This window comes from Opisthocomus hoazin, chromosome Z (assembly GCF_030867145.1).
Source record: "Opisthocomus hoazin isolate bOpiHoa1 chromosome Z, bOpiHoa1.hap1, whole genome shotgun sequence".
In the NCBI taxonomy this organism is placed as follows: domain Eukaryota; kingdom Metazoa; phylum Chordata; class Aves; order Opisthocomiformes; family Opisthocomidae; genus Opisthocomus; species Opisthocomus hoazin.
Window position 1 is genome coordinate 54,026,557 of NC_134454.1, and position 26,162 is coordinate 54,052,718.

The window sequence follows — 26,162 nt, forward strand, 5'->3', positions numbered from 1 at the left end:
AAAAAAGAATGTGTTGAGTTACATATATGTATTTTTGGAGGAGGAACAAACTACTACAGTAAAAAAATAATTAGTTTAGGTCAAAAATACATTTTCAAATATTTTTTGATAATGTAGCTGTGAAGATTAGAAAAATTTTACTTTCAGACAATTGTATTTCAATGACTGTCACCCAGACCAGAAAAAAAATTAGTTCTAGCAGAAAATCTCTGCGGCCCAAACAGAGGCATATCCTTGTGGAAAAAAAACATTGTACATGCTGACTTTCCATCTGGCCACATGACTCTAATGCTGATTAATATGTAGGTAATCTTACGAGCAGTTCTTGGAGTCTTCTGCTCTTTGCTGTTTCTCCAGAAGACAACACAGTGGGCACAGAAACTGAAAGCTGGGTAACAGGAAGTGCTACCTTTTTCTGCTATTGCCTGAGATCTGGGAGAGGGAATGTCTATGTGAAAGAGGTAGTGAGGATTACAAGCACCAGTATTCTATTTGGGGATAATATTAAGATTTAAGGCTCCTCTCCACAGCTCTTCCAGTGCATAACATAAAATGGAAACATTTCTGGTCTCAAAGAAATGATATCCCAACCACAAGACTGTTCACTATTTCAGTAGGAACTCTTGAGAAGGAATTAGCTTGGTCTAGAAACCAGCAGCACGGCACATCCTACCGAGAACCTTTCATGATCTCTATGCTTTCTGCACATGAGCAGTAAAACAAAAAAAAACCCCAAGCCTGGTATTAATTTATGACAGCTCAGAAGGATTTTCTGTATTATTTGCTTACTTTTCTCTTTCTAGATTTGAGGGTATGTGTTTTACTGGACTGTTAAAAATGTGGTATGTAGAATGCATTGATATTAATAACATAACCGCTGCATTAGTGAGCTTTCAAATAGGCATTGCCCTTTCCTGATCAAGAAGTCAATACAATACTGAAGGCTAAATGGTTTGTTCACTACTAGTATGCTCCATCCTTGTGCTTAATGTTTTGATTCATGTGATAAAGCATACAAAAGCAAGAGCACTATTGTTACATGAATGACAACACTTTGAAATAGAGAAGATAGTAGTCAAGATTAAGTCAAATCACTGAAGAAATAATTGGATGTTTGTGGATACTGTTATAAATCTTGCTTATAAGTGCATAGGAGGTGAAAGGAAGGAGAAAACTGTATTAGTGATATTTTTGTGTGGTATAACCAGCTTTTGTTATGGCTTGTTGTTTTAGATAATTTTTTTCTCTTTGTGAAGTCTCTAATCAAATCTATTGCAGCTCAGGATGCTCTGAAACCTTCTGTTTGAGAGATCTTGATATTGTTTTCCTATCAAGTTTCTGTCATGCAGGGTTTCTGTGAGGTGTGAGTGAAATACATGATTTCTTTCCCATCAAAATGTGCATGATGAGTTCATAAATTATCTAAATATGAAAATCTCCCTGCTTCTTTCTTTTTTCAGGCTGCAGTTTCCATATTTATTATAATATGGTTGACTGAAATAATAATATTTTTTTTCCAGAAAAAAGCTGGGATTTAGGAACAATTTAAATATCACCCTCACATAGCAAGAACTAGTTCTAACAGGGTCTTCCTGTGTCTTTATGGCTTTTGTAGAATGGCAAGAAATGCAAATGAAGAGGGTGGCGGGGATGATACTAGTTTTAATTTCAGCTGGAAAATGTTCACAAGCTGGGACTACCTGATTGGCAATCCCGAGACAGCAGATAATAAGTTTGCCTCCATCACAACAAGTTTTAAGGTAAAATAGACCTCACTGAGGAGGGGTAACCTGGTTTGTCTTTCACACTGGTGTGAATCAGATGGAACAAAGGTCAAGTATTAGCTGTGTCAGGCCTAGAATCTTAAATTAGACTTGGGAAGCTCTATACCATTCTAAGTCTGGGTCTTTGTGCCTTACCATCTTAATTTTTTCATTTTGATTGTGGAAGACAAAGCATTAATGGCATCTTATGTGTCCTCTGTGACTGCAGTACTGGTTTTAGAAAAATGATTCTACTGTAAAAATAAACTTTTCCTTTTACTCGTCTCTGATGTCTTCCAGTTTCTATGGTTCTTGTCTGAAAAACTGTCTTTTTAAAATGCTGGAGACGTTTTGCCAACCTCACATTAGCACCTTTTGCTGCACCGAAGACATACCTCAAGATAAAGCAATAACATCATCTATGAAAGGCTATTCATCATTTCAGAAGAATTAGTCTCAGAATTTTGAGAGTGTATTTGCTTTTCAGTAAGAAAAAAAGGTTACTTTCCTTGCATAATATGAAGTTTTTATTTTAAAATTAATTATGGAATACAGCCCAGTTTGCAAGGCAATAGAAGGCGTTCTTAGGCCTTTTTTCAGTTTATAGGGTATGGTAATTTCAAGAGTCCTTGGGAGGAACCTGGGACGGGATGTGAGATGCACTGCTGTGAAAAGTGAGGGGGATGTTTTCTGTCTGTTGAATGTTAAAGAACGTGTTTCTATACTTGGGTCACTGGGACGCACCAGTGCAGCATGTAAAGGAAAATTGAATATTCAGTGTAATAATGTACAGGGAACACACTGGCGAGGTGCTGCCAGGTAATGAGCAAGAAGCTAGACTTACACTCACATTGGTAACATATAGCATGGGAGCTGGAGGACCAAGCACTAGCTGCGCTACCCAATCACACACAACACCTTTCTTTTCTGCAGTGGTGATGTAGCCAGTATACCACCTCATCCTGCCCACCCTCCCAACAGAAGACATAAAAGATATGTGTACTCAAAGTCAGTACAAAGAAAAGATCCCAGGAAAAAGAAATACTGCCTGCCTAGTCATGTCAGTTGCTGAAAGCTGTTTGGAGAAGAATTAAAACCTGTTAAGACAGGGGCTTATTTTTGATAAATGAACTCCTGAAGCTTTACTGTGATCTTTGCAAACAAGCAAGGATGAAGTCTCAGCATGGGTGAGGTCATGGAAGTTTTGCTCAAGAGCTGCTGCAATCTCCTTTCATTTACATGACAAGCACAAGTCGTAAGAAAAGCAGAGCCATGCAGAGTAATTATTATAATGCAAGAGTTCAGCTTCCTCTCTGGGCAAGTATATACTGGGCAAGATATATATATATATATATCACTCTATACCAAAGTGAGAAGCTGTAACCAAACTCCCTTTTCACAAGGACACTTTAGAGTAAAAGCTGTTTCTGCTGGCAAAAGTAGGAGCTAAGGATTATGGTTACACCAGAGTCTTAAAATTTATTTGTCCTGGTCAAGGGTGAATGTGGAACAAACGTTTTACTCTGCAGTCTGAAGCTGTCCACTGTTTGCCTTTTTTGGGATTCCTACATCTAAACTGCCTTTTCATTCCTTCTAAATTGCTGACTTTCAGATTAAAACTTTTCGCTCTTTTATCACAAATGCACATTTTTAAAGTGTGACAGCCTTTTCTGGCAACTAATCACACATTTATTCTGCTGGGTCACTCAGCTAAAAGCACCTCGCAAGCTGACAGAACATGCTGGTTTCTTTCTGGGACACGAGTGCAGGTGTAATGAAACCCAGTGGGGACACACTCAACAGAAGTAAAGTAAACTCTGGAGAGACAGAACCCCAGGATTTGCCAGGGTCCAGAACAGATTTTATGAGACCATATAAGCTCATCTCAAAATGTGTTGCCTAGGTGTGCGTTCGCGTCTTCATCATTTATTTAACTGACTTCTGACAACTAGGGAAGCGATGTGGGGTCCTGACCATTTAAGTACTGCTAATATTATTCTTTTTCTAACTCATGTAGGAAGCTATCGTGGAGGAGCAGGAGAGCCGGAAAGAGGAAAATATTCACTTGACTCGATTCCTGAGGGTTCTTGCCAATTTCTTAGCCCTATGCACACTTGCTGGGAGTGGCTACCTCATCTTTTTTGTTGTCAGAAGATCCCAGAAATTTGCCCTGGAAGGTCTGGAGAACTACGGGTGGTGGGAAAGAAATGAAGTTCGTGCTAGCACATTTATGAAATAGATGTGGTTTGAAATTGTGTTCCTCTGCTATGCATGTTGCTTTTTTTTCCCTGAGAATTTAAATACTCTGAGTGTGGGTGGTAAATGTCTAACAAAGGGATTGTTACTGTCTCTCTGCTTCCATCTTCATGAAAATGATTATTCTTCGGTTGGTTCTGTGAAATGTCCCTTTGTATTTGGTTTTCATTTGTATTTAATTGTCTTTTGTATTAGTTTTCATTTTTTATTCACCTTTACTCCTCTGAGTGCTTGTTTTCCAGCCACTCTATGGACTCACAAGAACTCTTCAAGGAGCCTGCTCTCCTTTTGCTTTCCTGCTGAGACTGGTCCAAGCAAAGTGACTGGTGTGTGGGCATATCTGATGTTATTTGGGGCTTCATGAATACAATTCTGCAGAGTAGCAACAGGATGAAACTCATGCCTTCCAGTTCCAGTTTCACAGTCCAAGAGCCCAATACCATTTTTTTTGTGCTTAATCTGCTTACTTCAAGAGCAGATGCAGCCCTGTCTGATAGAGGTGTATGGTGAAAGCGATTACATTTGCTGTAACAGCATGCAGTAAGAACCTGAAGTGTGTGTTACTATGTGAAAACTTGGACAGGTTTTACTTTCTTAGCAGACACACTGTTCTGTATCCTGCGAAATTAGCTGTTTGTTACTTCAACCTCATCTTCTGAGCTGAGGTGTAAAGTAGATACCTGATTTAAGGTAAGGAAAAAGTTGCTAGCCTCACAAAGCTGCTGGGATGGGTGACGATGGAATGACGAAAGTCAATCCCTAATTTTCAACACCAAAACCTGACTGATAAAGTAACATAAAAAACTCCAGCAATCCACCTCTGGATCCAGAGAAATTGGGCTGTTGAGATTGAGTTATTTGATAAAAATTATTTTTTGATCTGATGTGAAAGAAAAGTCATGTACAAAATTTTTTTGGCTTAAAGCAATATGAAATCTGAGTGTGACAGACCAACAGATGAAGTCAGTTCAGGGGTGATTTGGGTTTTGCTCATTTGAAAGGTGTGATAACAGATTTGTACTAACAAGAACTGTGCTACCGAAAGCTGTTGCATTAGCTTATGCTGCAGTCTGGAAAGCAGTTAAACATATGTATGTTTACATTCACTGTTTTACTTTTGTTTGCTTTACAAAAAAATACTGCTAAGGAGACTGTATCACAGAACTAAAATCTGGAGCAGGTGTGTGTCTGAAGGAGAGTGGATAAGGCAACATTGCCATTATTTGACTAAAGCATTTTTCCTATTGCCAGGTAATGAACGTATTTGTGAGGTACAAAATGTCGCCCTTGATTGGATATTAATATGTAGTTACATAGATATATTTGGCTTCTATGTAACAGCCACTTAAAATTTTTTCTCGTTTTCTAGATCAAGATTACTTGTGTTTGTATCATTAGCAAATGAACTGAGATTTTGATCAAAAAACCCCTCCATAAACACCTAATGTACTACTTAGAGCAAATGAAAGTGCAGCTCTTACATACAATTCAAGAAACAATATATAAAAATTTACATTCTTCATTAAAATATTAAGCTTGTTTTGTAAGAAATTACATCACACTGGATATGTTAAGGGATTAAAAAATGTTTTCACATAATTATGGTGTCCTTGAAGCAATCCAGGGTGAATATATTTTGTATCATGTGTTCCTGAGGCTCACAGCCTAACAAAATGGCACTGGTGACTTTGTGGATGAGAACGTTTTCTCTCTGACTATCTTCCTCTGTCATAATTTTGTAAATTTTTCAATTCCCTCTTCATATTGGCAGTACCTAGTTCTGTCAGATCACAGCTCAGAGAAAATTGTATAGAGTGTCATATAGAGCAGGAAATTAGTGGAAACAGGCAGATGGGCACTACTAAGGGATTTCATCAGCCTTTGCATCACTCTTCATACATGGCTGTGGCCTGGTGGTTTGTCATGGATGAATGATGATTTAGCACCATGTGTCAATTTCCCCATGACTGTCAAATTTTGGTAAAATGGAGAATAATGCTACTGATTCCCTTGGTAAAGTGTTCTGAAATTGGGTGAAATTTGCTGAACAAAAATGACATTTCTCATTTGATAGAAAATAGTTTGCAGAGCTAGAAGGTAGTATGAGCATCTCCCTGGTACTGAGGTACCATGTTTTCTCAAATAAAGTCCTGTACTGTTTAAAAATAAAGACACTTAAAAGCAGAGCAAACTTGTGAGGAGACAGAGTGATTTCTCTTAATCAGAATCATTAACAACATTTGGGCAAAAAGGAGATAAGTTTTACATGTGAATACTTTTTCCGGCAACAAAAAAGTATATCTTTAAAATTTTAGATCTTGCAAGTTGAAACAACCCTGTTGATCTTTTGTCAGAAATATCCTGCTATTTACTTTAATGTTTCTCGTGGTGGATATGGAGTACTTTTATACTTAAGTTATTAAGCCATGTTGTCAATGCTCTGTTTAATTCTAGAAAGCATCAGGGAACGTTTGTTAGTATGAAATGTAATTTCTAATTCTAATTTATTTTTTAAAAATGAAACAGTATTTGCTAGAAAAATAGATCTTTTTTAGTGCTTTCTGCAGCAGATGCTAGACAGATCTATGACTATTGCAATCATTGTTAGTGGAAGATATGATTTATTTTGGCCAGACTGCTTACTCTTAATGAACTTCTCATTTAACCAACAAGCTGTCAGTGTTCAATATTTAATGTGTTGGCACAGTTTAATATTTCAGGGGGGCTGGTGTTTAGATGTGATTGCAGTCACAGGATTCCTTACCAGATTCATAGCAGTTGGAAAAGCTTGTGTAAGCAGTAATTTTCTAGCTTTGGGTGTCACACAGGGGCTTGGTGTCTGGAGTAGTTTATGTCACAAAGAGATAAAAAACTATGTTTTGAACTAGACATAATATTTAGTGGGTACCTCTTTGTTGTTGGTCCTTTCTTACGGAAAATTCTATCTCAGTAGGGCAGAGAGGGCTTTTGAGATTCACCCAGCACAGGGTATCAACCATGACCTTACCAAGTATGCAAGCTAGCATGCTGCCCCTCTTCTAGCATACCATTCCACAATTTTTAAGTCACACAGAGCAGTGAAACTGTTACTGGTAAAAACAGCTGAAGAAAAACTGCTACAGCACCTGAGCTTCAAGTTAACAAGAAGTATGGAATGTAAATCAGATCCTTTCTGAAATCAAACTAGATTACAGTGACTAAAATTTAATGGATAATTCAATGGACAACTTCTTTGTTTAGCAAAATCCTGTGCAAGAGACTAGAAAGGTATAATGATAATATATCTGTGAAACAGCATGAGAAATGTTTATCCTTTTGAATTATAGAACCCATCATAGTTTTGGATTTTGAAAACTCAACGTGCTACATTTTGTCTCAGTAAACTTTTTGTTTGCAATATTTATCACTTTTCAGCTTTACAAGTTTCTGTGCCTCATTTCACCTCTTATCTTAATAATGTCTTTTCTCCAAAATTAGAAATGCTTTTGAGATGAGGAGCATGAATAGTTAAGACACGGACAAATGCAGATAGAAAGCAAATGAGAAAGAATACACTTACTTCAGATAAGTGATAAAAAAAGCAGAAAATAGTGAATATTCAAGAGAAAGAGATGCAGTGACTTCTGTCCTGCCTCTCCCATGCAGCAACAAGGAAACTTTCAATAAAGTTAGCAGATACTTCATTTGAAACTACCCAAAGGACATACGTTTTCTTCCATCATATGTGTTCACTATGTCTTCCAGTGTGAGAAATAAGGGACGTTGAAAGAACTGAGTAGAAGCCAGATTCAGAAAAAAACACAGCAGAAGGAATGGTAGGTGATGGGTGCCAATGCTATGAATACCAAAATTCACATCCTTCTGAGGGAAAACTGATCTGAGGCTTCAAAGAGAAATCCTCTGTGGGTTACTATATACATAAAACCCACACCTGACTGAACACGTACCCAAACTGAATGCAGTTGGAGTCTAGGGTGTACTATTCACATTTTTTTTCCCTGTTCTTGCTCATCCCTGGGCATCTTTTGGGCTAGGCAAATCTTTTGTGTGACCCAGGACATCCCCTCTTATGCACACATTTGACCCTGGAACTTGTTGCCAGAGGAGGATACGAGACACCAGAGTCAGTGAGGATTCTGGGCTCCCCAGTTCAAGAAAGATGAAGAGCTACTGGAGAAAGTCCAGCGGAGGGCTACGAGGATGATGAGGGGACTGGAGCATCTCTCCTATGAGGAGAGGTTGAGGGAACTGGGCTTGTTCAGCCTGAAGAAGAGAAGGCTGCGAGGGGACCTAATATATACTTACAAATATGTGAAGGGTGGATGTCAGGAGTATGGGGCCAAGCTCTTTTCAGTAGTGCCCAGCGACAGGACAAGGGGCAATGGGCAGAAACTGAGGCACAGGAAGTTCCATCTGAACATGAGGAAGAACTTCTTCCCTCTGAGGATGACGGAGCACTGGAACAGGCTGCCCAGGGACGCTGTGGAGTCTCCTTCTCTGGAGATATTCAAGACCCGCCTGGACAAGGTCCTGTGCAGCCTGTTCTAGGTAACCCTGCTTTGGCAGGAGGGTTGGACTAGATGACCCACAGAGGTCGCTTCCAACCCCTACCATTCTGTGATTCTGTGATTCTGATTTGAGATTCATCAGGATCACAACAGCACTGAACATTTCCATTGATAAACAGGGTACACAGCCTGTTACAAAAGGTTTGAATTTTCAGAATTCATAACTGGTTGTGTTGGCTGTAATTGACTCCTGAGCTTTGCCATCTTGGCCCATACTGGGTAAAAAGTCTTTGGTTAAATGGTGACTGAGACAATACGTGTTATAAACAATGTTGTATACTTTAAGAACTTCAAGACAAAAAAATTTACACAGTTCATTATGAAGAAAAAATATTTTGACCACCAACTTTTCATCACGTTCTAGAACTACTGAAAAATAGGAATATCTGCAATTGTCGTAAGACAAAATTCATTAAAAGCGTTAATGTATGAGACCCAAAACAGCTGTTAATATAGTAAGGTAAAAGGTGGCAGGACATTAAGATATGTATTCTGCCTTTTTTCAGTTGTAAACTCTAGTGCTGCAAGAGATGATAGCTACAAGTTTTAGTTTGGTTGTTTCTTTATTGACTGTTATGAGGTAATAGTGACTTCTTGTTATTTTAACAAGGTAATCCCAGCTGCATATAACACTATCTAAATAAATAAGAAACATCAGTGAATTCTTGTAATCATTAAAAAAGGTCTATATACTTCTTCTAGAGTTCCACAAGCCATGTGCAGACTGCACTACTGATTGCCTACAAATACAAAAATCCAGTAATTAACTCCAGAATTCATTAAAAAACAAGAATAGAAAAACAGAAAAAAGAAAGCCATTTACTTCTTTTCATTAAGAACAACAGCCTTATGAATGAATCTTTGAAAGAGAGGGAGTGTATATATATGTAAGAAAGTGAATATTTTTGTTGGCATAGTGCATTTCTGCTGCCATATTTTTTTCTGAGAAGCAAGAGCTGTCCTAAGTTAGAAATGTATTAACATTTAGAATAGGTCTAGAAAAATGTATTCCGGCATGGGTGAGAAATGCTAGTTTCAAAGCAACTGGAGTACTAGAGTTCTGTGAAAAATTAAGGGTTTTTGTGACTAAATAAGTTGTTTTTACTTAATCATTTTATTATAATTCATCACAGATAACCATCTTTGTGTTTCCCAACAAACTCTGTGACTTAGATTGAGACAATGTTCTCTGTTTCTTGTTAGGATTTTCTGTGGCTTAAAGATACATTTAAAATTTTGTTTTAATTTGAAATTGAATAACTGCACTCTTAAACATTTTCAATTAGTTTTCTTTTTGGCTGACACAATGATTTACAACCAAAATGCTCATGAAGACTTGAAATTATTTTCAGCAGTCACTTAAGAATGTTACTTTACCAGAATGATTTAAATGTCTGTATAATTTCTGAGTTATGTTGTCTTTCACACTTTCTATAAAAGCTAGTTATGTTTTTTTCTCAGTTTGCTTTCAGTAAACTTGTTCCATTTACATACTGCTAAGGTGATGAGTTAATCTTATTAGAAGTTTCTAAGAAAATCAGGCAGAAAGAAGAGGAATTTATTTGAATTTGTTTATACAGTGAGGACATAGTATCTGAGATAGACTAGAGAGCTGGGCTATCACCAGCCATATGAAATTTGACAAGGGCAAGTGCCGGATCCTCCTCCTGGAACAGGGTGGTTCTGGTTATACTTACAAACTGGGAGATGAGAAGCTGGAGAGCATTGGAAGGCGATGGTCCCACTCTACACTGCACTGGTGAGGCCCAACCTCGAGTACTGTGGACAGTTATGGGTACCTCAATGTAAGAAGGACATCAGACTATTAGAGTGTGTGCAAAATAGAGTGACCAAGCTGGTGAAAGGCCTCAAGGGCAAGATTTATGAGGAGCAGCTGAGGTCATTTGGCTTATTTAACTTGGAGAAGAGAAGGCTGAGGAGTGACTTCATTGCAGTCTACAGCTCCCTCACAGAGGGCAGTGGAGGGAGAACTGCTGATCTCCTCTCTCTGGTGACCAGCAATACGGCATGAGAAAATAGAATGAAGCTGCATCAGGGAAAATTCAGGTTGGACACTAGGAAAAGATTCTTCATTGAGAAGGTTGTTGGTCACTGGAACAGGGAAGTGGTTATGGCACCAAGCCTGTCAGAGTTCATGGAGCATTTGGATGATACCCTTAGCCATATGGTTTACTTTTATGTAGTCCTATGAGGAGCAGGCAGTTGGACTCAAAGATTCTTATAGGACCCTTCCAACTTGAAATATTCTATGATTCTATGGTTTTGTGACATCAGGAATTAACTTGAGAAGTCTCAGATAAATTTAACTTAGTGCAGTATCTGTATAGGAATGCTTTTTATAAAACATCTATGTGTCTATTGGGAAGATGTGGTAGAGATGTAGCAGAAAACTGTACTGGCAATAGGTTTTGGTAAGTTCTTTGATAGAATTTTGGTTAAAACATGGATTCTAGTCAGAATACTAACATTTGATTATTTCGTAAGTTTAAGTGAAGTGTAAAATGAAAAAAAAATATACATCCATCAGTGGTAGATTACAACTGACTTTTCATCCCTTTCTTCCTTTGTGAAAACATCTTGTGACTCCCAGAATGGATTTTTTTTTCATTAAATAAAAAACAAATAAAAAATAATAATGAAATATACCCTCCACTCAAAGCAATAATAGTAAAAGTACTTGCCACTAATATTTCACTGTGAATCTTTTTTTCTTTTTTCCCCTCTCAGGTGAACATGGTTATGTCACTTTTAGGAATGTTCTGTCCAACTTTATTTGATGTAATTAGCTCTCTGGAAAACTACCATCCTCGAATAGCTCTAAGATGGCAGCTGGGACGGATCTTTGCTCTTTTTCTTGGCAATCTCTACACTTTCATTATTGCTCTAATGGATGAAATCAATCTCAAGGCAAGCTATTTATTCCCTTCATTATTTTTTAACTTGTGACTGGGCAAGGATGAGGATTTCTAGCCAGTCACAGATGCACCAGTGAAAGACGTTCTTTTCTTTATCACATCCATGTCTGAGCTGGTAATGGGAGTCTTGGAGTAGAAAAGATTGAGAGCTCATAACAAGCTTATGTTTGTGTTTTTTTTCCTCCCAATTAATTTCTTACTTAGTTGGAAGAAGAAAAGATAGTCAAGCATAACATGACAATATGGGAAGCCAGTCTGTACAATGGTACTATTCCAGAAAATTCAACTGCTCCTCCAATACAGGTGGACCCTGCAGACGTCCCCAGAGGGCCATGCTGGGAAACAATGGTAGGACAGGTAATGTAACTACTTTGAGCTCATATTTGAAACTATATCATAGTCCGTTACAAGATATCATATCTAAACCTTATTTATTTCTGATAATAAGTTGCATTAAGGTGGGAAACTACGAGGAAAAATAGATATGGAACTTCTTTCTGAGCTGAAAAGTTGAGAAGAAATTATTTGAGTTTCTTTGGACCCTGTCTAGTAGGGAATTCTTTCTTTTGGTAGATGACAGTATTGAAAGCATTTTTATTTTTCCCCTCCTTTTCTCTGTTCTTTTCATTTACCGTACTTTTCTTCATCCCATCTTTGTCTTCAAAATCTGTTTAGCAATTCTGATAAGTTGAATTTGTTACAACCACTAATAAATGCGGTAATTCTGGTTAGGATTTTTGGTCAGGCAAAATCAGTTTCTGACTACAACAGACCTATAAAAAGGATAAAAAAAGGGAGTAGCACAACAAGGAAGTATGTTTAAGATAGCTCTTACAACAGCATGCTTTTGGAAAGACATCTCTTCCTTCAGCCAAAGAACATAATGCAAAAGAACAATAGTCAAATCTGCTCAGTCATTTTATTTGCTTCAGTTGAACATTTATTCTTATTGACATATTAATATAAAATGTCATTTCCAAAGAATTTTCTAACATCCCCCTTGCCTCTATTTGATCATAACCCACTGTTGTTACTCTGTGCATGAGAATGAATTCACCACTGAATCACAACTTTTGCTGTTGCTCCATCACTCTGACAATCTCATCATCTGATTATTTCCACTCCTGACTGAATAAATCACCAGGAGGGAGCAGATAGGCAGGAAAAACAGCCCCTCTATTCTTTTCACTGGTGCTGAATAATAATGTAAGAACACCAAGAGCTCATAGTTGCACTAATCTCTTCCTTAATTTCAGATCAAGGAGAGTAATTGCCTTTTGGGCTGTTGGGGTAAGGCCTGTTACAATAGGGTTTAGTGGGACTTACTAAAATAGAACAAGAGGAACGAAGATTTTCATTAGGATTTTCCTCTTTCCTCTCCATATTCAGTAGGAGTTTGTGCTTCTTGAGGAAAAAACTATTCACTTGGTTTTTTTTTAGTCTTCCCAAAGTCAAAGGGATCAAGACATCAGCTCAGATTTCTGTTATAGCAGCAGTCTTGGCTGGAAGCCTTTCCCAGCCTAATCTTACTCTGGAAGTATCATCTGATAATATGAGCACAAATTAGAACAATGGATACTTCTAGCAAATGAGGGGCAGTTTTTCTCCTAGCATTTTTTGGTTTTGGTGAATGTAGAGGAGGAGGAGATTTTTTCCGCATTGAAGCTGGGTAAGCATGATTAGGGATCTAGTCCAGTATTTCAATATTATTGTAATTATTCATTGCTTAAGTATATTCTTAAAGAAAATATTGCTCTAACAGGAGTTCGTGCGGCTGACAGTATCTGACACAATGACAACATACATCACAATTCTAATTGGCGATTTCTTGAGAGCTGTCTTTGTTAGGTTTTTCAATTACTGCTGGTGCTGGGACTTGGAGTATGGATTTGTAAGTACCGGATTTGCTATTTTAAACATCTTTGTCAGATTATTTCTTCATATTTTTGTAGTAAATTACATTTTCCTTTCAATCCTACAGAGTTGACTGTTGGCTAGACACATCACCCTCAAAATTGCTGAAAAATATGAAGTTAGTTTTTTCTCAGAATTTGCTTATGCCTTGTCTATTTGTCTTCTTCTTTAGACTTTGGTAACATTAGGAAATGGTTGGGGGTTTTCTTACATTTAATTGTGTAAGAAAACTGGATTCACGTTTTTCACACATTCCCAATATGCTGTTCCACAGAATACAATCTCAATGATTTCTATGGGACTTCGGATAAGGTCTTCTGGCATAGTGAGGTATCCAGTATCTGTGAAGAAAAATAGGAAAGAACTTGTTCTAGAAATCTTATTATATATATTTTTTGCTAGAATTAGTTTAGCTGAAATAAAATTAGTAAGTCTCATAACCTAAGTGGGTGTAGAGCTCTTCACTTGGGAGCTGAGATTTTCACTATTCTACACAGATCTGAGATAGGTTAAATAAGCCAGCTAAGACATGACACTATAAGGTCTGATGCTGCTTTTTCAGCTGTTAAGTAGTCGTCAGAGTACTAGCAAAGCTTGTGAAGATCCTGAAGTCTATTTTGTGCTTATTGAGAGGTATAGAGAAGAGCTGTCATTTAAAGCTATCTTGGGTACATATGCATGAAGAGCCATCGTAGCTGTTCTGCCATGCTTTTGTCCTCCTTTCCTCAAAATTTTATTCTCATATATGTACAAATTTTTTGTTTTACTAAAAACAACCTCTTGGGAAATGATAATTTTCCAGAGGAAGAGAAAGTTTCAATAGAAAAATCTGTTTTCTGGTATATCAATCTCATTGTTATTGGCTGGCTTCCATGAAATTTTGGCCTTTATAGCAAGGTTCAGGATTCTTCCTGTTAATTCTATAGTGTGTCTGAAACAGGACTGGTGTAAAGCTGGAGACAAAGACTACCAGCTGGCCAGGTTGTGGACAAACAAATTATAACCCTCATGATCTCAATATCAAATGCAGGAATTTGAATACCACATGGGCAGAGATCCAGTGCAGCCTATGGAACTGTGTATTTTCGTATGTTTAAATTGCATATGGACCTTCCTCATGCTTTCAGATGTTCTACAGCCATTGAAATTGCTGAGACTGGATGTGGGGAACACATAAATCGTTGTAGCCAGTGCTACATCTGACAGAAAACAGATCAGGCATCATATTTTCCAAAGAGAATGAAGTAATAGTCTAGACCTTTTCCCTGCCAGGATTTCCACAATCAATGAAAGAGTCTGAATGAATGCAAGACTGAAAGCACTTCTGAAGACTGTAGGGCAGACTCTTTACCTAGGATGATTTAGCTTCCATTTGGGCTTCCTGAAGTCTCTTCTGTCTTGCCATTTACTCTGAATCAGCTGCTTTTTATGCAGGAATTTTTTGTTGCATGGCCTACCCAAACACATATGCCTAGTGCTATGTGAGATGACCCTGGGTATCCAGAACAACTGGATGGAGCTACTAGATGATATATTTTTTGTGAGAAGCCTGCAGTGTCCCTGTGTTTGGAGCCACGCAGTGAACTGTAGGACAGGTGGGCTTGAACTTGGAGTCCCAGTTGTCAAGTGAAGATGAATACATACATTCACTAACAATTCAGACTTAATTTTTGACCTTTGTTTTTTGTTACCATTAGAGATGTTAATGGACTATAATAGAGTAATTCAATCAATAGAACAGAGCCTCTAAAGGAGGAGGTTTCATTAAGGGTCTGGACTAAAAAGCTACACAGATACCATCCTTCTTTCTAGCCATTCATCTGTATACAGAGTAAAGAACATAAAGAGAGGCAATAAGCAGTGAGATTGAGCCTCACAGCCCACACACAAGGGCTTCAATGCTGTTGATGGAAGCTATGGCATATTAACCCAGCAATGACGGGACACCTTATTTCCATGTTCTCAACGTGTCAACAACGCATCTGCAAGCAGGGGATGCTGAAACCAACATATCGCTAAAATTTTTATTTGGCAGTATGTAAGAATGGCTATAACTGTCCGGAACATTAAAGTCCTCAGGTCCAGAAAGCGGCATGAAACAACTGCCAGAATTGGAAGTGCAAACTGGAAACCACTGGATTTCTAGAAATGTCTGGGCACAAAGTCTTCCCTAGGAAGTAGCTATACCCGTGTCTCTGTGGTTAGTGGCCTTGACATACCTATTATCCAATAATTTTTAGACTTTTTTAAAGTCCTAAATATTTTTGAAAACCGCAATGTCCTTCAGCAATGAATAGTGGAAATTAACTTGCATGTTGTGTGAAAAAACACTTCCTTTTTCTTTTTAAAAATTAAATTTCAAATTACTTTATTTGTTAATACCTGCTCCTATTTCATGAAGAACAGTCACACATTATTTGGTTCTGTATGATCCTGTTCATCTCTCCATGTCACTTGTGATATTCTACTCCTCTCTACATCTCTACTTAGTCAATTGTTTTCTATGTTGAATACCACCAATCTATTTAATCTTATCTCATATGAAAGCAGATTCATAAATATATGCAACATGAATATAGCAGTTTGCTGTAAACATATACACACATATCTGTACACATACACCAAACTACACAGAAAGAGTGTAGGGGCTCCAAATATTCCAATGATATATCATAGTACGATTAAAAAATATTACTTCAATTGGTGATTTTAATAGCATAACTTTGTCTTGATACAGCCGTAAGGGAATAGTTATTTTTGTCTTTCATGTCCCTTCTTCCCTCTATCAGTCATATGTGTAATTAATACCTGGAAGGTACACATTATTCAGGATCTTTTTGTCCACCCACTATGGTGAATCATGCAAGCCACCAGCTATGCGGTAGCAAAACTCTTTTATGAGAAAGTTGATTAAACAAAATGTGACAATGCAAACCCATGTGAATAGTGTGTTTGAATCAGACATTTAGGTGTAAAACAGAAGTTTACAACCACAATTTCCTATCAGAGTTTTGTTCTGGTGGATATGCACACAAACTAATATGTATGTGTGTATTTCAGTTGCTCAAATGCAGTGTATTCCATGTTTGCAGATGGAAGTGTTCATGCATTAGAGACTAATAAATAGGGTAAAAGAAGATATGTGGACATGCTTAAAGATTTGGAAAAATAGAATGAAAATGTCAGATGAATAGTATAGAAGTATAAGACTAAAGAATTGTTTAACGTGTTTATGTGTCAGTACTGGAAACAAAAATTTATGATACAGTGCTTTCTTCAGCAGACAATAATGAGACCCCATGACAGAATCTTGAAGGAAGAAATAGAATCAAACACACTCAAATTAGAAGTAAGATATTCATATTAAGAAGGGAAGGCAATAATTTGCAACAATGCTTAAAAAAATTTCTTCAACAGTGTAGCTGTTAAACTTAAAATGTGAAAGACAGCATCATAGTTCAAACAGGAATTAAATCACAGCAGCCTCAAGGCTGGTACTGTATTGGAGGACACATTAGATAACCACCACTGGTCATTCCAGTTGAAAGATTATGGATTGTTTTAAAATTTACCCAATATCTAAAACTATTTTTCATTCTCCTTCCTTTGAACAAATCTCAGAAGGATTTTCAGTAAAATACCATAAGCTGTATTGAAGTCTGCCTGTTGGCTTTGAGTCATATTAATCTGTTTCATGATTCACCAGTAAGGTGCAACAAGAGACCTTACAACACATTTCCAGTATGCTGCTGCTGTTGGAATTGACAGTTTTAATGTAGTGTAAGTCATCTTAAAACCCTTTGTGCAAGCCTAATGAAAGCATCTGTATTATTTCTTTCAGCCATCATACTCTGAGTTTGATATAAGTGGAAATGTGCTGGGACTGATCTTTAACCAAGGCATGATCTGGTAGGTATGGCAAAGCATGCTGTATCTGCAGGACTGTAGGATTTAGCTGTATCTGTGAAAGATTCCTCTGAAATGGTGATCCAGTCCCATTCCTTTAGTTTGATGGAACTGTAATGCAATTATCTAACAAGCTCTGGTACAGTACAATCAGTGGGACCACTTCTAAACTAGTTCTAGGCTAAGATTATGGGACAAAATGCATCAGGATTTTGCAATGAGCTGGTAAGACCAACCAGTAAAAAGCTGCTTAGGTGAATCTTAGCCTTTCCATGACAGAAAGGCCAAGATGGGCTCTCTCCCTTGAAGAGTAGACTAGTAAATCCTGTATCTTTTCATTTGAGCTATATGAAAAAAGGATGCAGAAATATTAGTATAATAGACTCTGTCATAATATTTGTGTACTCAGAAAGTCTTTCCAACCACATAGATGTATTTCTTATGTTTTAAATAGAAAAACTGAGGCACTCAGAGGAAAATCAGCTCAGGTCTGGTAACCCAGAACATGACTAAGCAAAAAGAAGATTGTTGACTTCTTACATTCTGTGTCATTTTGCCAGGCAAATGAAAGTAATTACTCTTCAGTCAGCATAGCACAAGAAACCTGTGATGAAAATAAAATGGACCCAACTGTTTCAGTGTCATAAACATGCAACCATACACAATAAGAAAAAAATAGTTTTTAGAAGAATCAATAAAGAGTTTGTTGGAATGAAGTACTAAATAACCATGGTAACAGAAGTAAAATGAATGTCAACTGAGCAAAAATATCCTTCCTAAAATGATGCTAGTTTATTAAGAAAAATAATAAAGAGTAAATCAGATTATTTTGGTAATACCAAGTTTTAGGGCTACCCTTCTTTATACAACAAAAGTGACACACTACCTGAACTAAAGGGACAAACTAAGAGTGGATAACATTTCATCAAGTGATCATTTAATTTGCAGAGAAAGAGGTCTTTGTAGCTTTGAAACAAAAAGTTCATATGGAGATTTCTCTCTATACGCCTCCACTTCTTCTTAAAGCAAGACTAAAGACATTGGACCAGTAAAAAAACATATAAAGATGGTTTTATGAACTTGATTTCTGAGTGTACAGTGTGCATGGCTGCAAAGCACGTTGATGCAGGGAATGAGTGGCATATCTAGGAAGACAGAAGTCCAACAACAAAATGTGTTTGGTTTTTTTTTCTTTGGTTCTTTTCTAGGATGGGATCTTTTTATGCTCCTTGTCTCCCAGCAATCAACGTGTTCCGCCTCCATACTTCCATGTACCTGCAGTGCTGGGCAGTGATGTGCTGCAATGTCCCCCAAGAGAGGGTCTTCAAGGCTTCCAGATCCAATAACTTTTACATGGCCATGCTGCTTTTCATTCTCTTTCTCTCCACCCTGCCTGCTGTGTACACCATTGTCTCCATCCCACCATCTTTTGACTGCGGTCCTTTCAGGTTTTTTTGCATTTTACATCCTTCTGCTATTGACATAATGAACCACCTCAACACATCATGGTGGATGATCCGGGAATGAAAGAGCTTCTACAATCAGTGTTAACACCTGACAGGCTGAGTGTTAAATAGTGTCACATTTCTCATTGTGGATAATTCCTGAAGCTAGAAAACCGAGTAATTATTTAGAAAGTTTTATCTCGAATGTAGAACAGAAAATCTTCTCTTTTAGTTAGTTCTGATGTAAGAAAATGTCATTACTACTGTAATTAAGACAGAAATTATTCTGAAGGAGTAGAGCAGTGACCTGTTACACATCTCTGATCTGCTGGCTTGAGAGTGATGGCTTTCAGGTAATGTCTCTGTAGGAGTGGCATATCAGAACATATGGTGGTGTCTTAAATGTATGATGGTGCAGTCTTTGACTGCTGTGACTGTCTCCAAATGACACAGTATTTCATGCATCTGTATTACCACTGTGAAGCTGAATCTGTTTCTGAAGTCTTCAAGACCTTCTTGTTCATTATTCCTGTCTAAGAACCTGGGCCTGCATTGCCTCTGCAAACATAGGCCTTGTATTCAAGCTAGTTTAGAATTTGGCACACTTTCTCGTTCTGTGCACGCTACCTGGAAAGTCCAGGATCATTTTCACCATTTTTACTTGCCTGGTAGCATGACATACAACTATAGTGAGTACACAACAACAGTCAATATATGAAATTAAAATTTTTCCAAGATTTTAGTCTTTGATTTTGAACAAAGAATTAGCAAAGCAAGAATAGGAGAACAGTAAAAGAGACATCCTGATTCCAAGGAAGGGTTTGAATAATGAATTACCTTTGTGAGTAAAGGGATACTGCATAATCCCCAGCGCACTTTGTAAAGGAGTAGAGATCTTGCCAAAATCTTGGCAAAATATGTGGAAAATTGATCCTAACCATCTGCAATAGTCACATTTGCCTAAGAGGGAGAATTGCATGACATGCCAAAAATTCTGATAAGAATGAAAATTTCTTGAGTTTACGGAAGCAATGGTAATAAAGAAAGTGAGGCAAAGTAAGTTATTTTATTTGTCATATCAAAGAGAGTACACAGGGAAACATCTGGAGTCAGATATGAGTAGCTGCAGTTATTGAATTGAATATTATTGAAAAGGAGAGATTACTGTTCAAAATGACAAACATGATAGTGTCTGCAATTTTTTCTCTGTCAACTGTAGATACTTTGTTCTTCATAAAAAATGTGAAATATTCAACGAAACTTTTAGTGGGTGTGTACTTTAAACTGGTGAAGGTTCATTCAACCCACTAATATACGTAATACTACTGTTGAGCAGCCAGTGCAGCTCTATATTAAAAAAAAAAACCCACGTATTTTCCTGTTAGCTACTCAGTGTCTCATCTATTATGAAACTTCTGATTCTTTGTGTTTCTGTATGTTTTGTTTTGTTTTGGTTTTTTTGATACCTCTTTAAGGGCAACGTGTACAACCCAACAGATATCTGGCAGGAGTAGGGAAGCCAGGACAAAATTAGCAAAGTTGCAACAGAATAAGATGTATGTATGCTGTGGAAGTGATAAAAATTGCAGAATGGAATTTCTCATCTGCCATGGGTGGGTGAGGGAAGTGGAGAAAAAGAACTGGTCAGAAGAAGAATTCTACCTGCAATCTTTTTACGTTACCAGGAAGAGGGTAAAGGTTGGGAACAATGAGTTAAGAAAAAGATCTGATTGTCAGAAATGCTTTACAAGAATGAAAATAGGTGACAGGAAACCTCAGTAATTGGAATATCAGGTGGAAATTTGGTGACAAGTCCTTTAACAAATTAAAACTGCCAGTTAGTCTCAATACACACAAAGATGCGTTTTGCTGGTTTTGTTCAGGTAAAAAACTTTCAACCCTAAGTGGTAAGGGACCACCAAAAGCGTAATAAGCAGGAAGGGCCTTTTGGAACATCTATCAAAATGCTACTACAAGAAAAACTTAATTGTTTAGAGAGAAAATATGTTCTGGATGAACTGCCCATGGAACAGTTACACATTAAAATTATTAGATTGCTGTAACAATAATAAAATCTCCTAAAACACAGCCACTGACTTCTACAGCTTTTGTACACAAGAAAGAGAGAGGAGAATTAGGCTGAACAGTGCTGCACAGAAACCAACTGCAAGCAGACCGCTTTTTGTTTATCAACCATACAAAGATGGAATTTGAATTTTTCACCAGGATTTCATAGAGCAGAAACTGCACTTCACTCTTTGTTCAGTAGTACGGAGTTCACAATTCAGTACAGTGATTCTCTGAGGAGTAATCTTGGTGGTAACTGTGGGCAAAATATATTAGCATACAATAAAAATTCAGATGTGTATTTAACCCCTTAAAATACAGAATTACTATTTTAAATAATATTCTTTTCAGACTGTCAAGATCTAAATAACGTTAACATGTAGTTTATTGTACTTTTCCCAGGTTTGATTTGATCTGATTAACCTATATATTCATACTACTGCATTGACATTGCCATCATATTTTTATGTCACACATTGTCAACTTTTCTGTTTGATAGTGGGAAGACTAGAATGTTTGAAGTCATATCAGAAACTCTGGAGCACGATTTCCCCTCCTGGTTCGGGAAGGTGTTTGGTTATGCCTCTAACCCTGGACTTATCCTACCTTTTATATTGCTGATGGTGTACGTATAGAATATTAACTCAAAGCTTGCTGAATCTAGGTCTGTTAAGTTCCTTTCACTCTGAACCGTCACTGTCTGAATATCTAATTAAACAAAGCACTGATTGCCCTATGGTGAGGATCTTGAAGAATTCATGAGCATTTTATTTGTTCATAATAAATGTGCCTTTGCACAACGGGTAATATCTCTTATTCTTTCAATGTCTTTCCTTTTGTTTTTGTTATTGCTTTTCAAAAATGCTGCTGTTGCCATGATAATGGCAAAACTATTAAAAGGCAAATGTCTATAAGGGTTCTGAAGTGCTGTGACTTTGATCAGCTTGTCCACCAGGCAGAACAGCACATCATGAATCCTTTCAATTTCAATAGAAACGTGACCACCATGAAGCAGAGTTATTTCTCAGTAACTTTCAGTGAGTCTCATTTTCAGTGCCTTGGCCTTTGCTTGACAAAAAATGTACTCTATGCTGTTGTGGAGGGAGTGTGAGATAGGGTGTTGGACACTATGAAATAGGGCTATTACACATTTTTTGTAAGTCAGTCAGTACCTGATGACCCCAGAATAGTCTTTCTCAGAGACTGTCCAGAGCCCTGCTTCATAAAGGCATTTTGAACTGCTGTATATATATATCAGATTATTTAGCACATTGCTGAACTATAAGTTAATTCTATGTAGAGACGAGCTGGGATTTAACCTTGCATTATAGAACTGCCATTAAATATAGAGAAGATTATAGAATAGAATAGAAATTGCAGAAGGATTTTACATTCGGTCAAAACAACCCCATGCAACAATACAGGCTTGGGGAGGAGTGGCTGGAAAGCTGCCCAGTGGGAAAGGATCTTGGGGTGCTGGTCGACAGCCGGCTGAACATGAGCCAGCAGTGTGCCCAGGTGGTCAAGGAGGCCAATGGCATCCTGGCTTGTATCAGAACAGTGTGGCCAGTGGGAGTAGGGAGGTGATTGCGCCCATGTACTCAGCACTGGTGAGGCCACACCTCAAGTATCATGTCCAGTTTTGGGCCCCTCACTACAAGAAGGACATTGAGGTGCTGGAGAATGTCCAGAGAAAGGCAACGAGGCTGGTGAGGGGTGTAGAGAACAAGTCTTACAAGCAGCAGCTGAGGGAGATAGGATTGTTTAGTATGGGGAAGAGGAGGCTGAAGGGGGACCGTATTGCTCTCTACAACTACCTGAAAGGAGGCTGTAGTGAGGCAGGTGTTGGTCTCGTCTCCCAGGTAACTAATGATATGATGAGAGGCAATGGCCTCAGCTTGCGTCAGGGGATGTTTAGATTAGATATCAGGAAAAAGTTCTTTACTGAAAGAGTGGTCAGACATTGGAATAGGCTGCCCGGGGAGGTGGTTGAGTCCCCATCCTCGGAGGTGTTCAAAAAACGCGTAGATGTGGCACTTTGGGATATGGTTTAGTACGCATGGTGGTGTTGGGTGGGTGGTTGGACTTCATGAACTTAAAGGTCTTTTCCAACCTATGATTCTATGGTTCTATGAGCAAAATAAAATTCTGAGATTTAATTTTGCCAAGGTTTACTTAACATTGTATTCGATTTTAACCCTTGGCTAGAAAAACAAAGAATCCAGACTGTCCTCTGAAATAAATGGTCAGCTCTTAATGATTTTTTTTTTCAGATTTTCCTTTCTTGGAATGGTCCAGGGTGAAGATACAAATAATAAACAAAGAAAAAAAACAAAGAAGGAAAATACAAGGCAAATTCAGGCAAAGCAGAGAAAACAGCAAATGTAGATCAATTATTTACATCAACAAAAAACTTCATATCAGAATTTCTCTTATTAAATGAAGATGGTGAAAAATACTAATTTTGTAGAGTTATCACAAAAGTAATACATTGAAAAATGAAAATTGCATTATGCAGCTGTGTTTTTGTTTAGCAGGAAAAGAAGGTCGTAATTTAAAACAAAAATGAATACCTATGCTTTTGGCTGTTGTCTTGGTAGTACTTGAATTTGCCTATAGTACTAGTTCAAAAGCTTTTAGAAAGATGATTTACTCATTTTTTAGGTATGTTATACAAGTTAATTTATTTTTATAAGCTATACTTTAGAATATGCATCATACTAATGCATAGCTCTGTCGACTATCTTCCTTAGCTCCTATAAGTTTTAATGTATAGTATTAATAGACAGAATAAATTCTTTCAGCTTTTTTTTTTCTCTGAAATAACAGTGCATTTGTCTTAATATAAGGAAGCACATTGTTTGTCGTCAAAATAGTGCTACTGATGAGAGACGATAGATGAGGAAAAGATACGGACTTTATATTAGCACAACTGTAGTTCCTGCTACAGGAATGTAGTAACAGTATTTATACTTAAATCATTACCTAACAAGAAATTATTTTTCTTTTAATTTAGCCTGAGTATTTATTATCTCAACGCTACATCCAAATCCTACAAGGAAGCTAACCTGGAACTGAAAAAGAAGTTACAAAGTGTAAGGAATAGAGAATTACTGATTTTTAGTTTTGTTAAATGTTAGAGAAGCCATTCATGTCACTGAAAGATGCCCTCTCTCTCTCCCCACCATCAGCAAGCAGAAGAAAATAAGAGAAGAAATAAACAGAAGGCCCAAAAATCAAATGAACAAGAGGAAAATCCATTTGAGACAGAACCACCACAGTCAAAGCATAAAGGAGGCAGGCAAGACGAATCCACTCCAAACCAAGGTAAAGACTGTTTTGAACACCTCAGGATGAGGAATTCATGTGTGCCAGACTATAGTCTTTCTCACTGTCTTGACTGCTTCCTTTGCCACAATCTCCTGAAAGATATTCACAACACTAAATCATAAGTATTAGCCTAATCTTCAGTCTATTTTCCTTTCTTCAACTCGTTTAAGAAACACTGTAACATCATTCCACAGCAGGCAATACTAAAGTAAGAAAACCCATAACAGAGGTATAAAGAATCACAACATCCCAGCCCCACAAAAAAAAAAAAAAAAAAATCAAAACAAAGAAAAAGTAAAGCCTGGTCTGAATGTCAGCAATCTCTCTTACCCGTCACAAACCAGTCATGTTCAAATCTTGCACTCTCCTGGCATATTTCTTTGATCCAGAACTGCACAGAACAGCATTTGTCCTCTGTGGCAAGTTCACTAGGAGAACATATAGTGAGAATGCAGTATGGTAGCAATCCTTATCAGAAAGTCTAGCTTGATCAAGCAGGTTTCAGTCCGTCCTGAAGGATTTTGCAGGCTGTTTGCTTTGCCCTGGACGCTGCTAGACTTGCCCCATCACCATACATGCCCTGCAGCCTGTACAGGCTCAAGATTAGCAGAGAAACCCAGATTAGAGATTGCTGTCTTTGGAAGAATCACATGCAAGTCATGTCTGCAGCCTCAAAACCTGCCCACTTATCTTTGAAATTGCTACCTTTGTTGTTATTTATAGATGATATCCAAGTGCATCTAGCTACTTGGGAACAGTTTCTGCAGAAAGGACTGGAGAGAAAATACTGTGCAAAGATCATGAAGCTGCTTTGCCCCCGAGATTTCAGGTCGTTGCTAGGGGAGGGCCCAGATTTTTCCACCACACCATGGAGTGAACTGAAGGCTGCAGAGTTTTGCTCTCAGGGAATTTCTGGTTTGCATGTTCATTTTTTAATTCTATTCTCCAAACACATTTCAGACAACAAGAAAAAACAGGATGGCAATGAAGCGAAGAAGACGGGCCAGCCACAAGAAGCCGGCTCCTCTCAGGCACCTCAGCACCCAGGCCCTGGTCTGAATGGCCACTATCCCTCACAGAGCAGAGGAGGAAACCTTCCTCCTCCAACCATAGCTGTGACGAGGCCACCGGGGCCCAGGGTGTATGGAGTGCCAGGCTATACACCTGGAAACCCACGCTTTCCGGGGGCTCAGCCAGGAATGTCCAGGGGCCCTCCCAACTACAGATAAGGAGCTTCAAGCACATTGTGATACGATGAAGGATGCTGAGGGACAGGAGAGTGGTCCTAACCCCAAACACATTCCTGCAAGTGCAGAACCCTGCTGTGTTCATTGTAAATCTTCATGTGCATAGAAGTTACCCGTGTGCTTCAGTTTTTGCAGGATGGGAGGTGTCAGAAGAAAACACTGCAAGTCTTCTTGCATTTAAAGGCTTTGCAAAATCCATTATCTGTGTCAATAGGTTACTAAACTGAGGGATATTTATTGGAAGATACTTATTAGAAGACTGAAAAACATTTTATATTCATTTCATTATTTTCTTACAAGTCTGAAAGTGTGTCCCTAACGTGTTTTCATTATTCTTAGAAGCACAGTTCACTGAAAACATGCCTTGTTACAAAGTGTATGAGTCAGTTATATTTAAATACTGCATATAGCTAGTCTTCTGCAAGCTGGACAGGGTTACCCAAAGATATCAGACTGTACATGGGAAAACGAGGGTCTTTTATAAAGCTGGATGATTATGTCTAAAGTCTTCGGGAAAGTATTAAAAAGGTAAAAGAAAAGCAATGTTCTGCCTATTTCTATGAAGAAAATTTAACTTGTATTACAGTACCACTTCTAGGTAATAATAGTTTTATCACATTCTGAAAGACTATAAATAAATTTAAATAACCAAAGTGGTGAAGAAATATCTCCGATGCAGAAAAACATATATAAGCAATAGAGGTAAGTCAGTTACGCAATAATTTCCAGC

General features: G+C 37.8%; 1 protein-coding gene across 1 annotated transcript in view; it reads left to right on the plus strand.

The window, feature by feature from the left end:
* TMC1 (transmembrane channel like 1) overlaps window positions 1-25,414 on the plus strand; it is a 68,158-nt gene extending 42,744 nt beyond the window's left edge. Inside the window, exons 10-20 of the mRNA XM_075447066.1 lie at window positions 1,616-1,760; window positions 3,781-3,975; window positions 11,336-11,515; window positions 11,728-11,880; window positions 13,286-13,414; window positions 17,279-17,346; window positions 18,552-18,791; window positions 21,355-21,480; window positions 23,872-23,950; window positions 24,047-24,182; window positions 25,146-25,414. Of these exons, the coding sequence (XP_075303181.1) occupies window positions 1,616-1,760; window positions 3,781-3,975; window positions 11,336-11,515; window positions 11,728-11,880; window positions 13,286-13,414; window positions 17,279-17,346; window positions 18,552-18,791; window positions 21,355-21,480; window positions 23,872-23,950; window positions 24,047-24,182; window positions 25,146-25,414 (1,720 nt within the window). The remainder of the gene's footprint in view (window positions 1-1,615; window positions 1,761-3,780; window positions 3,976-11,335; window positions 11,516-11,727; window positions 11,881-13,285; window positions 13,415-17,278; window positions 17,347-18,551; window positions 18,792-21,354; window positions 21,481-23,871; window positions 23,951-24,046; window positions 24,183-25,145) is intronic.
* The last annotated feature ends 748 nt before the right edge of the window (window positions 25,415-26,162 follow it).